At 41.4% G+C, this 12,987-nt stretch overlaps 1 protein-coding gene across 4 annotated transcripts in view; it reads left to right on the forward strand.

Annotated features, from left to right (window-relative positions):
* The window catches only part of osbpl5 (oxysterol binding protein-like 5), a 325,895-nt gene that overhangs the window by 278,289 nt on the left and 34,619 nt on the right, over positions 1–12,987 (forward strand). For all 4 annotated transcript variants that reach the window (XM_039736915.1, XM_039736890.1, XM_039736896.1 and 1 more), the window contains exons 14-15: positions 1,590–1,686; positions 6,982–7,080. In XM_039736915.1, the coding sequence (XP_039592849.1) occupies positions 1,590–1,686; positions 6,982–7,080 (196 nt within the window). The remainder of the gene's footprint in view (positions 1–1,589; positions 1,687–6,981; positions 7,081–12,987) is intronic.

Below are 12,987 nucleotides of genomic sequence, written 5' to 3' on the forward strand. Positions count from 1 at the left end.
ACCTGTAGTACTGATGATCCTAACATTTAAAACAAATGACATTAACGGTGTTTTAGTGGGTCAAGCAAATGGTGTTTAAGGTGTTTTTTTACTGATTTCAAACCCAAAACAGAGTCATATTTGGCCAGAGGATGTTGTGAGGGCCAGGAAAGGCCTTAAAAGCATTGCTTTACGCAACACTGCAAAAGCTATTGTGAAATAAAGCGCCTTGACACACAGCAAAGGTTTGGGTCAACCACCCATGTAGTTGACCTTGGCTGCAAAGCAATCAAAATATTCAGCACAACAACGTACTGAACGGAGTCCAAAACAGAATTGATCAACAGAGGAAGGGAGTGGGGTTTTATAGGGAGGTTTGCGGAAGTGATGTCATCCTCGGGTCCGGGACAGGAAGTGATGTCATCCTTGGGTCCGGGACAGGAAGTGACGTCTTCAGAGTTGAGGCAGAAGTGAAGTCTTCGTATTCAGGTGGATTTTCCCATGTGTAGTCTGCGGGACAAAATAAGAGGGCTGAATGCACCCGACCACCCTCCGGCTGGGCACGGAGCTCCGTTCTTTTGGTTCCTGTGGCTGGCTCCAATGTGCACGTGTGTGACACTATTCAGTATTTTTAGAGTTTTTATGTGCCTTATGTGAAGAATATACCGATATGTTTCTGGAATTTCTATGTACAAAAACACTTTGGTTCTTCACAAAGTGTTCCGGCCTCTTCACTTTCTGCACACTTTATTGTTATTAAAAGAGATGAATCTGCCATTTTTGCCCATTTTGCACACTTGATAACCCATAACTGACAAAGTGAAAAAAAGAAAAATAGGAAAAGAAAGTCTTGTGGCTGCCCTCACCACTTTCCACCTTTTCACTTAGTCCCCTTTTATCGTAGACTCTTATTATGTAATTAGGCTGACCCGCCTTTTAAGGCGACCGACTTTTAAGTTGACCACTTCTTAAGGCAATTCAATATGTAGATCAATTTGATATTTTATACAAAATCATTAATTTGGTTATATTGCATTTGAGCGATATTACTTTAAAACTCGTAGTTTCTGTTATTTTTGTGATGAAATTTAAACTTTTTTTCTATATTGAGGTCGCCCTTTTGAACCCCCCAGATATTTACTACGCGGTGAGGCATTTGTACTCCATCAACATTAATTATTTCCAGAGACATCATTTTGTCTATTTTTCCAGCGCATCACACACAAAAGCAAGGGAATGATAGGAGCACCAGAACTCTGCTCACATCGCGTCGCTTCGTACCTCAAGCTGCAAGTAGTAAGTCTGTGATAAGCGGAATACCGCTACGCTTTGCACTCACGGGACGGAAGGACAATCCGACCGCTTTTATATAGTAAGAAAGAAGAAGAAGATATCGCACAGTCTGGAGTAGAAAATCATCTTTTACCTGGACAAACGAAACTACAAATCCCATCGTGCATTGGGGCGTGTGTGAAACTCGGCGCCTGCGTAGCACGCACGGGACGGAAGGACAATCCTGACCGCTTTTATATAGAAGGATGTTGGGCCTGCATACATCCCTTTGCTGACATTAAATATAATCTTGTGTATGTGTGTTTTGTTTTTTCTAGGTATCTCATCACCCTCCTGTGTCCGCCTTTTATGTCAGCAATCAGAAGGATGGCTTCTGCATCAGTGGCAGCATTCTGGCAAAATCCAAATATTACGGTAAGACGTCTTATGCAGCTGTACTGGAAAGTGAGATGTCCCGTTTGGCAGTCTTGTGCGCTCCATTTGCATGTTATGGTTTAATAAGTCCATCCATCCATCCATTATCCAATCCGCTATATCCCAATTACAGGGTCACGAGGGTCTGCTGGAGCCAATCCCAGCCAACACAGGGCGCAAGGCAGGAACAAACCCCGGGCAGGGTGCCACCCCACCACAGGGTTTAATAAGTGAAAAATGAAAAAAAATATTTGTGTAATGCAGTAAAGGTGCTATATATAAATCAAATGTATTATTATTATTATATTATATAAAAAAATCCTTGGACGAGACGAGACTTTTTATCTTGGGACGAGGCGTGAATTTTTCAGAGAGATACTTTCACGTCCCATGAGATGAGACTTTGTGCCACCTGGGGTTGGAAATAAAAGACAAAGAGTAGATGACAAAGTAGAACGTCGTAAAGAATTCAAAAACATTGGCGCGATACACAAGCAGAGCAGATTAAAGATTATGAAAGTGCTAAAATTCAAAAGTTTAAAAAAAAATGACAGTAAAGAATGCATTAGCGCAAACAAATGGAAATTATTACTCAGTGAAATGACGGAACAATGAAAAGAGATCGAAAATATGGACATACAGTACAGGCCAAAAGTTTGGACACACCTCCTCATTCAATGTGTTTTCTTTATTTTCATGACCGTTTACATTGGTAGATTCTCACTGAAGGCATCAAAACTATGAATGAACACATGTGGAGTTATGTACTTAAAAAAAAAGGTGAAATAACTGAAAACATGTTTTATATTCTAGTTTCTTCAAAATAGCCACCCTTTGCTCTGATCACTGCTTTGCACACTCTTGGCATTCTCTTTTTTGGCCTGTACTGTAGGTGATATATGACAGAAGTATGTAGATATTATTCAGCTTTAAACTTTAAGTCGGAGACTTGTAGATCATCTAATTTGTGTTGCAATCAGGGAAAAGTAGTGTTTCTTCCCAAAGAAGAGGCGTATCCGCAACAATTAAAAGATTTCTTGTTTGGTGAATGTGAAAGCAGAGATGCGAAGTGGCTGGCATGTAGCACAGGCCAGGGGGTTGGCGAGTGAAGCAAGCAGAGGGCAAAGCCCCCTAGTCATGTATAAAGCAGACTGTAACAGTCTTGCAGTCTTGTAGGTATGGTATCATCCAGTTGATGCTTAGTAACCACAAGGGGGCGCCAGAGAGCCCCAGCCACAGCAATACAGTTCACTTCTTCTTCTTTCGGCTGCTCTCGTTACGGGTCACCACAGCGGATCATCTTCTTCCATATCTTTCTGTCCTTGTCATCTTGTTCTGTTACACCCATCACCTGCACGTCCTCTCTCACCACATCCATAAACCTTTGCTTAGGCCTTCCTCTTCTCCTCCTCCCTGGCAGCTCCATCCTTAGCACCCTTCTCCCAATATACCCAGCATCTCTCCTCTGCACATGTCCAAACCAATGCAATTTTGCCTCTCTGACTTTGTCTGCAAAACCGTCCAACCTGCGTTGACCCTCTAATGTCCTCATTTCTAATCCTGTCCATCCAATGCAAATCTTAAAATCTTAACTCTGCCACCTCCAGCTCTGTCTCCTGCTTTCTGGTCAGTGCCTCCGTCTCCATCCCATATAACATAGCTGGTCTCACTACCGTCCTGTAGACCTTCCCTTTCACTCTTGCTGATACCCGTCTGTCACAAATTACTCCTGACACTCTTCTCCACCCACTCCACCCTGCCTGCACTCTCTTCTTCAGTACAATCCCCATTACTCTGTTGATCCCAAGTATTTAAACTCATCCACCTTTGCCAACTCTACTCCTTGCATCCTCACCATTCCACTGACCTCCCTCTCATTCACACACATGTATTCTGTCTTGATCCTACTGACCTTCATTCCTCTCCTCTCTAGAGCATATCTCCAACTCTCCAGGGTCTCCTCAACCTTCTCCCTACAGATCACAATGTCATCAGCAAACATCATAGTCCATGGGGACTCCTGTCCAATCTCATCTGTCAACCTGTCCATCACCATTGCAAATAAGAAAGGGCTCAGAGCTGATCCCTGATGTAATCCCACCTCCACTTTGAATGCATCCATCACTCCTACCGCAGACCTCACCACGGTCTCACTTCCCTCGTACATATCCTCTACAACTGTTATGTACTTCTCTGCCACTCCCGACTTCCTCATACAATATCAAAGCTCCTCTTGAGGCACCCTATCATATGCTTTCTGCAGGTCCACAAAGACACAATGCAACTCCTTCTGGCCTACTCTAAACTTCTCCATCACCATCCTCAGAGCAAACATCACATCTGTGGTGCTCTTTCCTGGCATGAAACCATCCTGCTGCTCACTAATCATCACCTCACTTCTTAACTGAGCTTCCACTACTCTTTCCCATAACTTCACGCTGTGGCTCATCAATTTTATTCCCCTGTAGTTACTGCAGTCCTGCACATCCCCCTTATTTCTTAAATATCAGCACCAGTACACTTCTTCTCTATAAAAATATAAATACAATAGAGTTTTTATTCCACAAAGCACCTTCCAATGAACACCTCTCCAACAATTAGCCATAATCTCATATATAAAGCAGACTGTAACAATCTGGTGGTCTTGTATGTATGTTATCATCCATATATTTCTGGTGTGCTCCGTAAAAGCAACCAACAGTTTTATCATTAAAAATCCATAGTATTATTTGTTTGTCGTTTAATATTTGTTTTTGTTAACTTTATTTTCATCTTGCATTATTCTCATTGTAGCAATGTTGTACTGGTAATAGAATTAAATCAACCTAATAATAATAATAATTTAATTGATATTTTTTTCGTCGTCAAAAATTCTGCATGTAAAAAATTAATTACACCACAAAACAAAAATTCATCTGTCAAGTTGTGTTTTTTTAAATTATATTTTTCTCCAACAATTAAAAAAAAAAACGTTATTTTCCTCCGGAGCAATGCCTGGTGTTTCTATACTAGCCATGGTGATAGAATAATTTAAAAAGATTTGCTATCTCTTGCCCTTCGTATACCTTCAGTGTTTTCCTCTGCATTTGCTCGAAAGCGTTTTTGCAAAGTCTTTCCTTTTCAAAGCGCCTTTCTCGCCTCCTGTCTGTTTTTATCCTTTCAGTCTTTGAAGGCAACTGTCTCCGGGTGTTCCTTTACTCCTCCTCCTCGTACGCCTCGCACTCACACTTTCACTTTCATCTCGTCACCAAAGCCAAACTGACCAATCACACCCAAGCTAAACTGACCAATCAGATTGCTCTGAGGGACTGGACACACAGAACTTAGTGTTTTATTATATCATTCTATTCAGATGTTCAGTACATTGCATTTGTCATGACCAAACTCAACAGAAATAATCTCTCGTCATACCTTGAGTTTAAATTCCAGTTCAGTGTTGTATTTGGTCTTCTCGCACACAATCGTCACTTTTCCTCCCAACTCCATTGTCAGTTTACCATAGAGGATCCCTGGAATGGAAAAACACAAAAAATGTACAATGGAAAACGTCAGTTTAACGTGCCTTGTGAAAATGAGTCATTCCCCTGTAACGTTAGATGCAAAAAGTGGTCAAAAATGGCAAAAAGTCAAAGCTAATGGATCAGAAACTTTAATAAAGTGCAATGGCTGAGTTACAAGCTATTACTTTGAAGACAACAATCTCTGTGTGAAAACCACAACTATCGTAGCCTCCTTGGCGTTATGTTTACCCCCGGAAAAACAATGAATTATTTTCCAAAAATGTAATATGTATGTAACAGAAAGAAATAAAAACCAAATTGTCAACATAAATACAGTAGAAAAAGTTATTTCTAGTGACCACCACTGTGCTGATGCAGATTTAGGGTTAGGGGTAGGGTTAGGGTTAGGGTCCTTCATGTGAAGTTTTGAGACAGTCATCAACTCACACAGTCCAATACAACACAATACAATTTATTTTTGTATAGCCCAAAATCACACAAGACGTGCTGCAGTGGGCTTTAACAGGCCCTACCTTTTGACAGCCCCCCAGCCTTGAACTCAAGACAAGAAAAGAAAAAAATGGAAGAAACCTTAGGAAAGGCAGTTCAAAGAGAAACCCCTTTCCAGGTAGGTTGGGCATGTAGTGGGTGTCAAAAAAGATGGAATAAATACAATACAAGATGGTACAGTACGAATCCCAAACCAAATGGCATATGACACTACAAATGTGATGCACCATCTGTTGAAATGACGCATGAAATGCATATGTCTCCATCATATGCTATTTACAATGCAATGCATTTTATTACTACAGATGTTTGTTTCCAGGTAGGTTGGGCGTGCTGTGTGGAGTCTGCATGTTCTCCCCATGTCTGTGTAAGTTTCCTCCCACCGTCCAAAGACATGCAGGTTAGCTGAGCTGGCAAAGCTAAATTGGCCTTGGCCTGTGTTCCTCCTGTGATGGACTGGCGCGCCCCGTCCAGGGTTTGCTCCTACCTTGCACCCTATGGCAGCTTGGAAAGGCTCCAGCAGACCCCTCCATCACAATGCTGGTAAGCAGGTTAGAAAATGACGCGACGCGCTCATTCTATTAATATATATATTTTGTAATAAATTTGTTACAGTGACCTGGATACTGTATCATTATAATAGTTTGTTTAAATACCGACTGACCCATTAATAGCAATTCTAAAACATTATCATTTAAAAATAAATTCCTATGCTCTTTAAAAAATATTCTGTATCGGAAATCTGACACATAAAATACTTCTATCGGTATCGATTTCACTAATGGTGGTATCACTGTACCATTTACAGCACATATGACAACAAGATATTTATATTTGCTGCTCCTGATATCCATTTATTAGTGCAAGTAGGTTCTAAAAATGAATTCATTGGAAGATGGCGACATCGCCTCCTTGTATGTGAGGGGACGAACTGTAAAGCAAAGCCCTGTCACTTCTGTCCCCATTCCCGACTCCCTGCTTGACCTTCAGTTACTAACCTACCATCACTCAGACTGTGAGAATATGTAAAGAAATACGCTAAGATTTGAATAAATACATCTAAATAAACATAAAAAAATGTGAATATGTACTGAGGACTGGACTTTGTCCAAGGGTTTACTTGCCTTCATAAAAATGTAAATTAAAGTGTAAAGCGCAGTAAAACTAAAATTACTAAGAAATGTAAATAAGCTACGGTGTCTTTCAGTTACATAAAATGCAGAAGAGCCGCGTCTCGGGTGCTTGTGCCTCTATGTCTGCTCTCATTACTTTCTTTCTCTCGTAGGCAATTCGCTATCGGCTGTCCTCGATGGCAATGCAAAGCTTCTGTTTCTGAACCTTGAAGAGGAGTACGTCATCACCATGCCGTATGCCCACTGCAAAGGTGAGGAATGCATTTTACTGTTGATTAGGGTCACACGTTTCATTGGTAGGTGAGTGGGTGGGTGGCTGTTTTTTAAACTGTAACAGCATGCATGCAAATTCCTTCACGAGAAAAGCAGGTGAGTATTGAAATTAGTTTAGTGAACTGTTTGAAAAACAACGCTGGGGATATCGTGATGGTGGGTTCATTTTGGATCGTTTTTAAAAGTTGTGGCTTTGTGTCACTTTTGTCACAATTTTGGTGGCGTCGGACCTGTGCCAATTTGCATGCGCGTAATAGTAGTTGGCTGCCATGCTGTTTTTCACAATGGTCCCCCCTGGTGGTCACATGTTCAGTGTTGTCGTGATGCATGACATCATCAACAGATCAGTATGTAAACACCAGGCTTGGAATTGTGTGCAATTACAGTGGTGTGAAAAACTATTTGCCCCCTTCCTGATTTCTTATTCTTTTGCATGTTTGTCACACAAAATGTTTCTGATCATCAAACACATTTAACCATTAGTCAAATATAACACAAGTAAACACAAAATGCAGTTTTTAAATGATGGTTTTTATTATTTAGGGAGAAAAAATCCAAACCTACATGGCCCTGTGTGAAAAAGTAATTGCCCCCTTGTTAAAAATCACCTAACTGTGGTGTATCACACCCGAGTTCAATTTCCGTAGCCACCCCCAGGCCTGATTACTACCACACCTGTTTCAATCAAGAAATCACTTAAATAGGAGCTGCCTGACACAGAGAAGTAGACCAAAAGCACCTCAAAAGCTAGACATCATGCCAAGATCCAAAGAAATTCAGGAACAAATGAGAAGAGAAGTAATTGAGATCTATCAGTCTGGTAAAGGTTATAAAGCCATTTCTAAAGCTTTGGGACTCCAGCGAACCACAGTGAGAGCCATTATCCACAAATGGCAAAAACATGGAACAGTGGTGAACCTTCCCAGGAGTGGCCGGCCGACCAAAATTACCCCAAGAGCGCAGAGATGACTCATCTGAGAGGTCACAAAAGACCCCAGGACAACGTCTAAAGAACTGCAGGCCTCACTTGCCTCAGTTAAGGTCAGTGTTCACAACTCCACCATAAGAAAGAGACTGGGCAAAACGGCCTGCATGGCAGATTTCCAAGACGCAAACCACTGTTAAGCAAAAAGAACATTAGGGCTCGTCTCAATTTTGCTAAGAAACATCTCAATGATTGCCAAGACTTTTGGGAAAATACCTTGTGGACTGATGAGACAAAAGTTGAACTTTTGGAAGGCAAATGTCCCGTTACATCTGGCGTAAAAGGAACACAGCATTTGAGAAAAGAACATCATACCAACAGTAAAATATGGTGGTAGTGTGATGGTCTGGGGTTGTTTTGCTGCTTCAGGACCTGGAAGGCTTGCTGTGATAGATGGAACCACGAATTCTACTGTCTACCAAAAATCCTGAAGGAGAATGTCCGGCCATCTGTTCGTCAACTCAAGCTAAAGCGAACTTGGGTGCTGCAACAGGACAATGACCCAAAACACACCAGCAAATCCACCTCTGAATGGCTGAAGAAAAACAAAATGAAGACTTTGGAGTGGCCTAGTCAAAGTCCTGACCTGAATCCAATTGAGATGCTATGGCATGACCTTAAAAAGGCGGTTCATGCTAGAAAACCCTCAAATAAAGCTGAATTACAACAATTCTGCAAAGATGAGTGGGCCAAAATTCCTCCAGAGCGCTGTAAAAGACTCATTGCAAGTTATCGCAAACGCTTGATTGCAGTTATTGCTGCTAAGGGTGGCCCAACCAGTTATTAGGTTCAGGGGGCAATTACTTTTTCACACAGGGCCATGTAGGTTTGGATTTTTTTTTCTCCCTAAATAATAAAAACCATCATTTAAAAACTGCATTTTGTGTTTACTTGTGTTATATTTGACTAATGGTTAAATGTGTTTGATGATCAGAAACATTTTGTGTGACAAACATGCAAAAGAATAAGAAATCAGGAAGGGGGCAAATAGTTTTTCACACCACTGTATGGTTGACCACTGTGACGGTTAATGACCCGCTTAACATTTTTAAACCCGGATAACACACAGGACGGCTTTCTGCTGCCATCTAGTGGATGAAATGGTTGGCGATTATAACTTCTACGATTCACTAAGTTTGTAGTGAAAAGTTAATTAATGATTGCAGGTTAACCCCAAACTGTATTCAGACCCCTTCCCATGGTGCAGAAAATGACATCCACTAATAAAAGTGATTTTTACAAAAAATGATCCAGAGAAAATGTGCAGCAAAACATGTAATTAATTCTTTATCCACAATCCCACAAACTCCCCGTATATAAACTGATTTCGAAAACTGCCCACCCTCTCCCAATATATACAGTAAACAAATATCATAAAATCACGTACCCTGAAAATATCCCACAACATCCACTCAGTTTAGCCTTTTTATCAGATTATCGTATCTCCAAATATTTCAGTTTCTCAGAGATGCCAATCCCAGAATGAAAGATTTATGGCTCACGCTAATTCCGATCCCATCCACTATCTAGAACACTTCCCTCAGTGTATCAGGAATCTTCGAGGTGGCCACCCCAAACTGCATCAGACTTGCGGTGCTCCATGAGAAACCATCTTTTTCCTGGCCTCAGATTAGACACATCTTTCCCCTCCACCATAAAGCTTGGGATTTTTTTTTTTTTTTTCCTTTTCTCTTGCTGCCTTTTCCCGCTCGTTTTCAATAGTGCGTCCATTTCCATGGCACTCCTGGAAATCGCAATGACCACCCCATACCTCACAAAGGTCCTCCCTATCCAACCTGCCCATCTTATGCTACAGTGTGCTCAGACAGAAACGGGATTGATAAAGAGAGTCAAAAATTTATGTGGCAGTGCTATAAAATATCATCAAATAGCATCTTGAATATTTGTCTGCGTTTTGCTAGTTCTAGGTAACTCAATAAATTTTTTACTTCTTGGCGTTGACCCCAAGCATAACTTGAGCTTGAAATTCTGTGTCAATGCAGTTGATCCCGAGTCAGACACAGGGTGACGGTTAATGGCCTGCTTTACATTTTCAAGCCTGGATAACAAATGGGTTAGTACTCTGCTGCCATCTAGTGGAGGAAATAACATCATGCTGCCTAACATCTATATACAGTATATATAATTCACTAAGGCAAGACACCCATGGAAAGGCAAGACACCCATGGAAAGCACGCCGGAAGGGGCGTGGATTCACTAAGCCGCTGACAAGTAAGATACCTATGGCGCATGCAGGAAGGAGCCACGCCCACCAACTCCAAGACCATTGGATACGGTGACAACTTGCAGAGCCACGCCTACCAACTCGGGCGCGACAACACAGAAAGAACGGCGTCACTTATATTCGTCTGTCGTAGAGGCCTCATGTACCTCCGAGCCACCTTGACTGTTCATAGAGGCATGGTTCTCACAGAGGTGAGTCGCCATATGCAGCGTGTAAAACGGTTTGTGAGGGGTATCTCATGGGAACCTTAAAACAATCCTTTACAATTGAGGTTAAAACACAATGAAGTAAGCAGCCTTTAAAAACCAAGTTTTTGGTTACGACGCACGACCGCGTGCACCATAACAAACTGTTTACACGCTACATACAGCAATTCGCATCCGCGACAAACATGCGTCGTCTTCACTCACGGACAATTATATGTTGCTCTCTCCAGAGTTCCATCTTTTCATTCACTTTCTGTTGTATCCTCAAAACCTCCCTTTTTAGACAACTGTGTCTTTCCAGAAGTGTTCAACCATCAATAAATAATTATGCGGCGTTTGTTATGCCGCGGCTTCACTATTGTGTTGTATTTTGCTCTCTCCAGAGTTCCATCTTTTCATTCACTTACTGTTGTATTCTCACACCAACCTGTTTTAGACAACCGTGTCTTTCCAGAAGTGTTTAGAATTCAATAAATAATTATGCATGAGATTGAGCGTGTGTCTACCCGGCACAGAGAGGCGTAGGTAAGCCGTTTAACCCCATTCGGACTACAAACCGTGGAATTCCCACTAAGTGCGACTCATACGCTCCCACTGGTTGCGTCCCTACCCTTTGTGCACACCCCCCTCTCACCTCACTACTATCGTGGTCGGGTGTCTTGGTGGATTATATATAGAAAAGTAGCCAACGCCTCAAGTGACGAGTTGGAGGTGGGCACATGAGCGGGTAGTACATACTGAACGAGAATTCAGCAGACTAGCATGACGGAGGGAGCTGAATGGACGTCCTTCTCCTCTCCTCCCGTTCCACACTCCGCGACTGAGTGCTGTGCACCCCCATCTTTCCGTCTGGCAGGAGAAGGCGCGATTGCGGTCCGCCAGTTTTCAGTCATGGACGATTGTGTGTTGGTTTGTTCCGTGTATTGTTACAATGTTGCTTTTCTTGCTGATTTATTAAATTACCGATTTTTCAAATGTTAATTTTCTCCCTGTGCTTAAAAATCATTTAAAAAGCAGCCTGATTATGCGGCGTATGGTACGCCGCGGGTTGGCTAGTCTTGAATATTTCTCTGCGTTTTGCTACTCCTAGGTAACTCATCAATTTTTAACTTCTCGGCATTGACCCCAAACATAACTCGAGTTTGAAATTCTGCGTTAATGCAGTTGATCCCGAGTCAGACACGGGGTGACAGTTAATATCCTGCTTTACATTTTCAAGGCTGGATAACAAATGAGTTAGTATTTTGCTGCCATCTAGTGGATTAAATAACCTCATTTTGGGAAAAACTCCTGAATATTTCTATATGTTTTGCCACTTCTAGGCAGCACTTGATTTTAACCTTCTTGGTGTGAACCCTGAGCATAAATCAGGCTTGAAATTCTACATTAATGTAGTTGATCCCGAGTCAGACACAAAATCATGTATCTGCTTTATAGTGTCATATAACAACAACAACATTTATTTCTGTAGCACATTTTCATACAAATAATGGAGCTCAAAGTGCTTTACAGGATGTAGAAAGAGAAAAAAAGACAAAGTAAGCATTAAAATAAGAGAACACTAATTAACACAAAATAAGAGTAAGGTCCGATGGCCAGGGAAGACAGAAAAAACAAAAAAATAAAACTCCAGACGGCCATGAGACCACCCAGCCCCCTCTGGACATTCTACCTCACATAAATGAAACAGACCTCTTAGCATTTAGGGTTCTCATGGAAGGACTTGATGATGGTGGTCATGTAGACTTCTAGCTTTTAATCTATCAATGTAGGACATCACGGTGCATTGATAAGGTGATGGTGGTGCAGGTCACCACCACAGAAAACCGGGAAAAGAAACAGAAGAGAGAGTAGGGGTTAGTACGGATTTTAGAGCCACCATGAATAGTTATGATAATAAATTGAATATACAGAGTATCAGGATTAAATTAAAATTAAGTTATGAGAAGGCCATGTTAAAGTAATGTGTTTTTAACAGTTTTTTAATGTGCTCCACTGTATTAGCCTGGTGAATTCCTATTGGCAGGCTGTTCCAGATTTTAGGTGCATAACAGCAGAAGGCCGCCCGCCTCACCACTTCTTTTAAGTTTCGCTTGTGGAATTCTAATCAGACACTCATTTGAGGATCTAAGGTTATGGTTTGGAGTATAAGGTGTCAGACATTCCGATATATAAGATACTGTAGAGCGAGATTATTTAAGGCTTTGTAAACCCTAAGCAGTATTTTAAAGTCAATTATGCCCAAACAACTCTCGGAACAGTGTTCTGCTAAAATAACATCCTGCTGCAAAAATGTAATGAACATTTCTATGCGTTTTGCCACTCTTAGGTAATTCCTCAATTTAACCTCATTGGCATTGACCCGGAGTATTGCTCAAGCTCGGAATTCTATTTTAATGTGGTTGATCCCTAGTCGGAATCAGAGTGATGTGTAATGATTTCCTTTATG

Source organism: Polypterus senegalus, chromosome 1, assembly GCF_016835505.1.
Source record: "Polypterus senegalus isolate Bchr_013 chromosome 1, ASM1683550v1, whole genome shotgun sequence".
Classification (NCBI taxonomy): Eukaryota; Metazoa; Chordata; class Cladistia; order Polypteriformes; family Polypteridae; genus Polypterus; species Polypterus senegalus.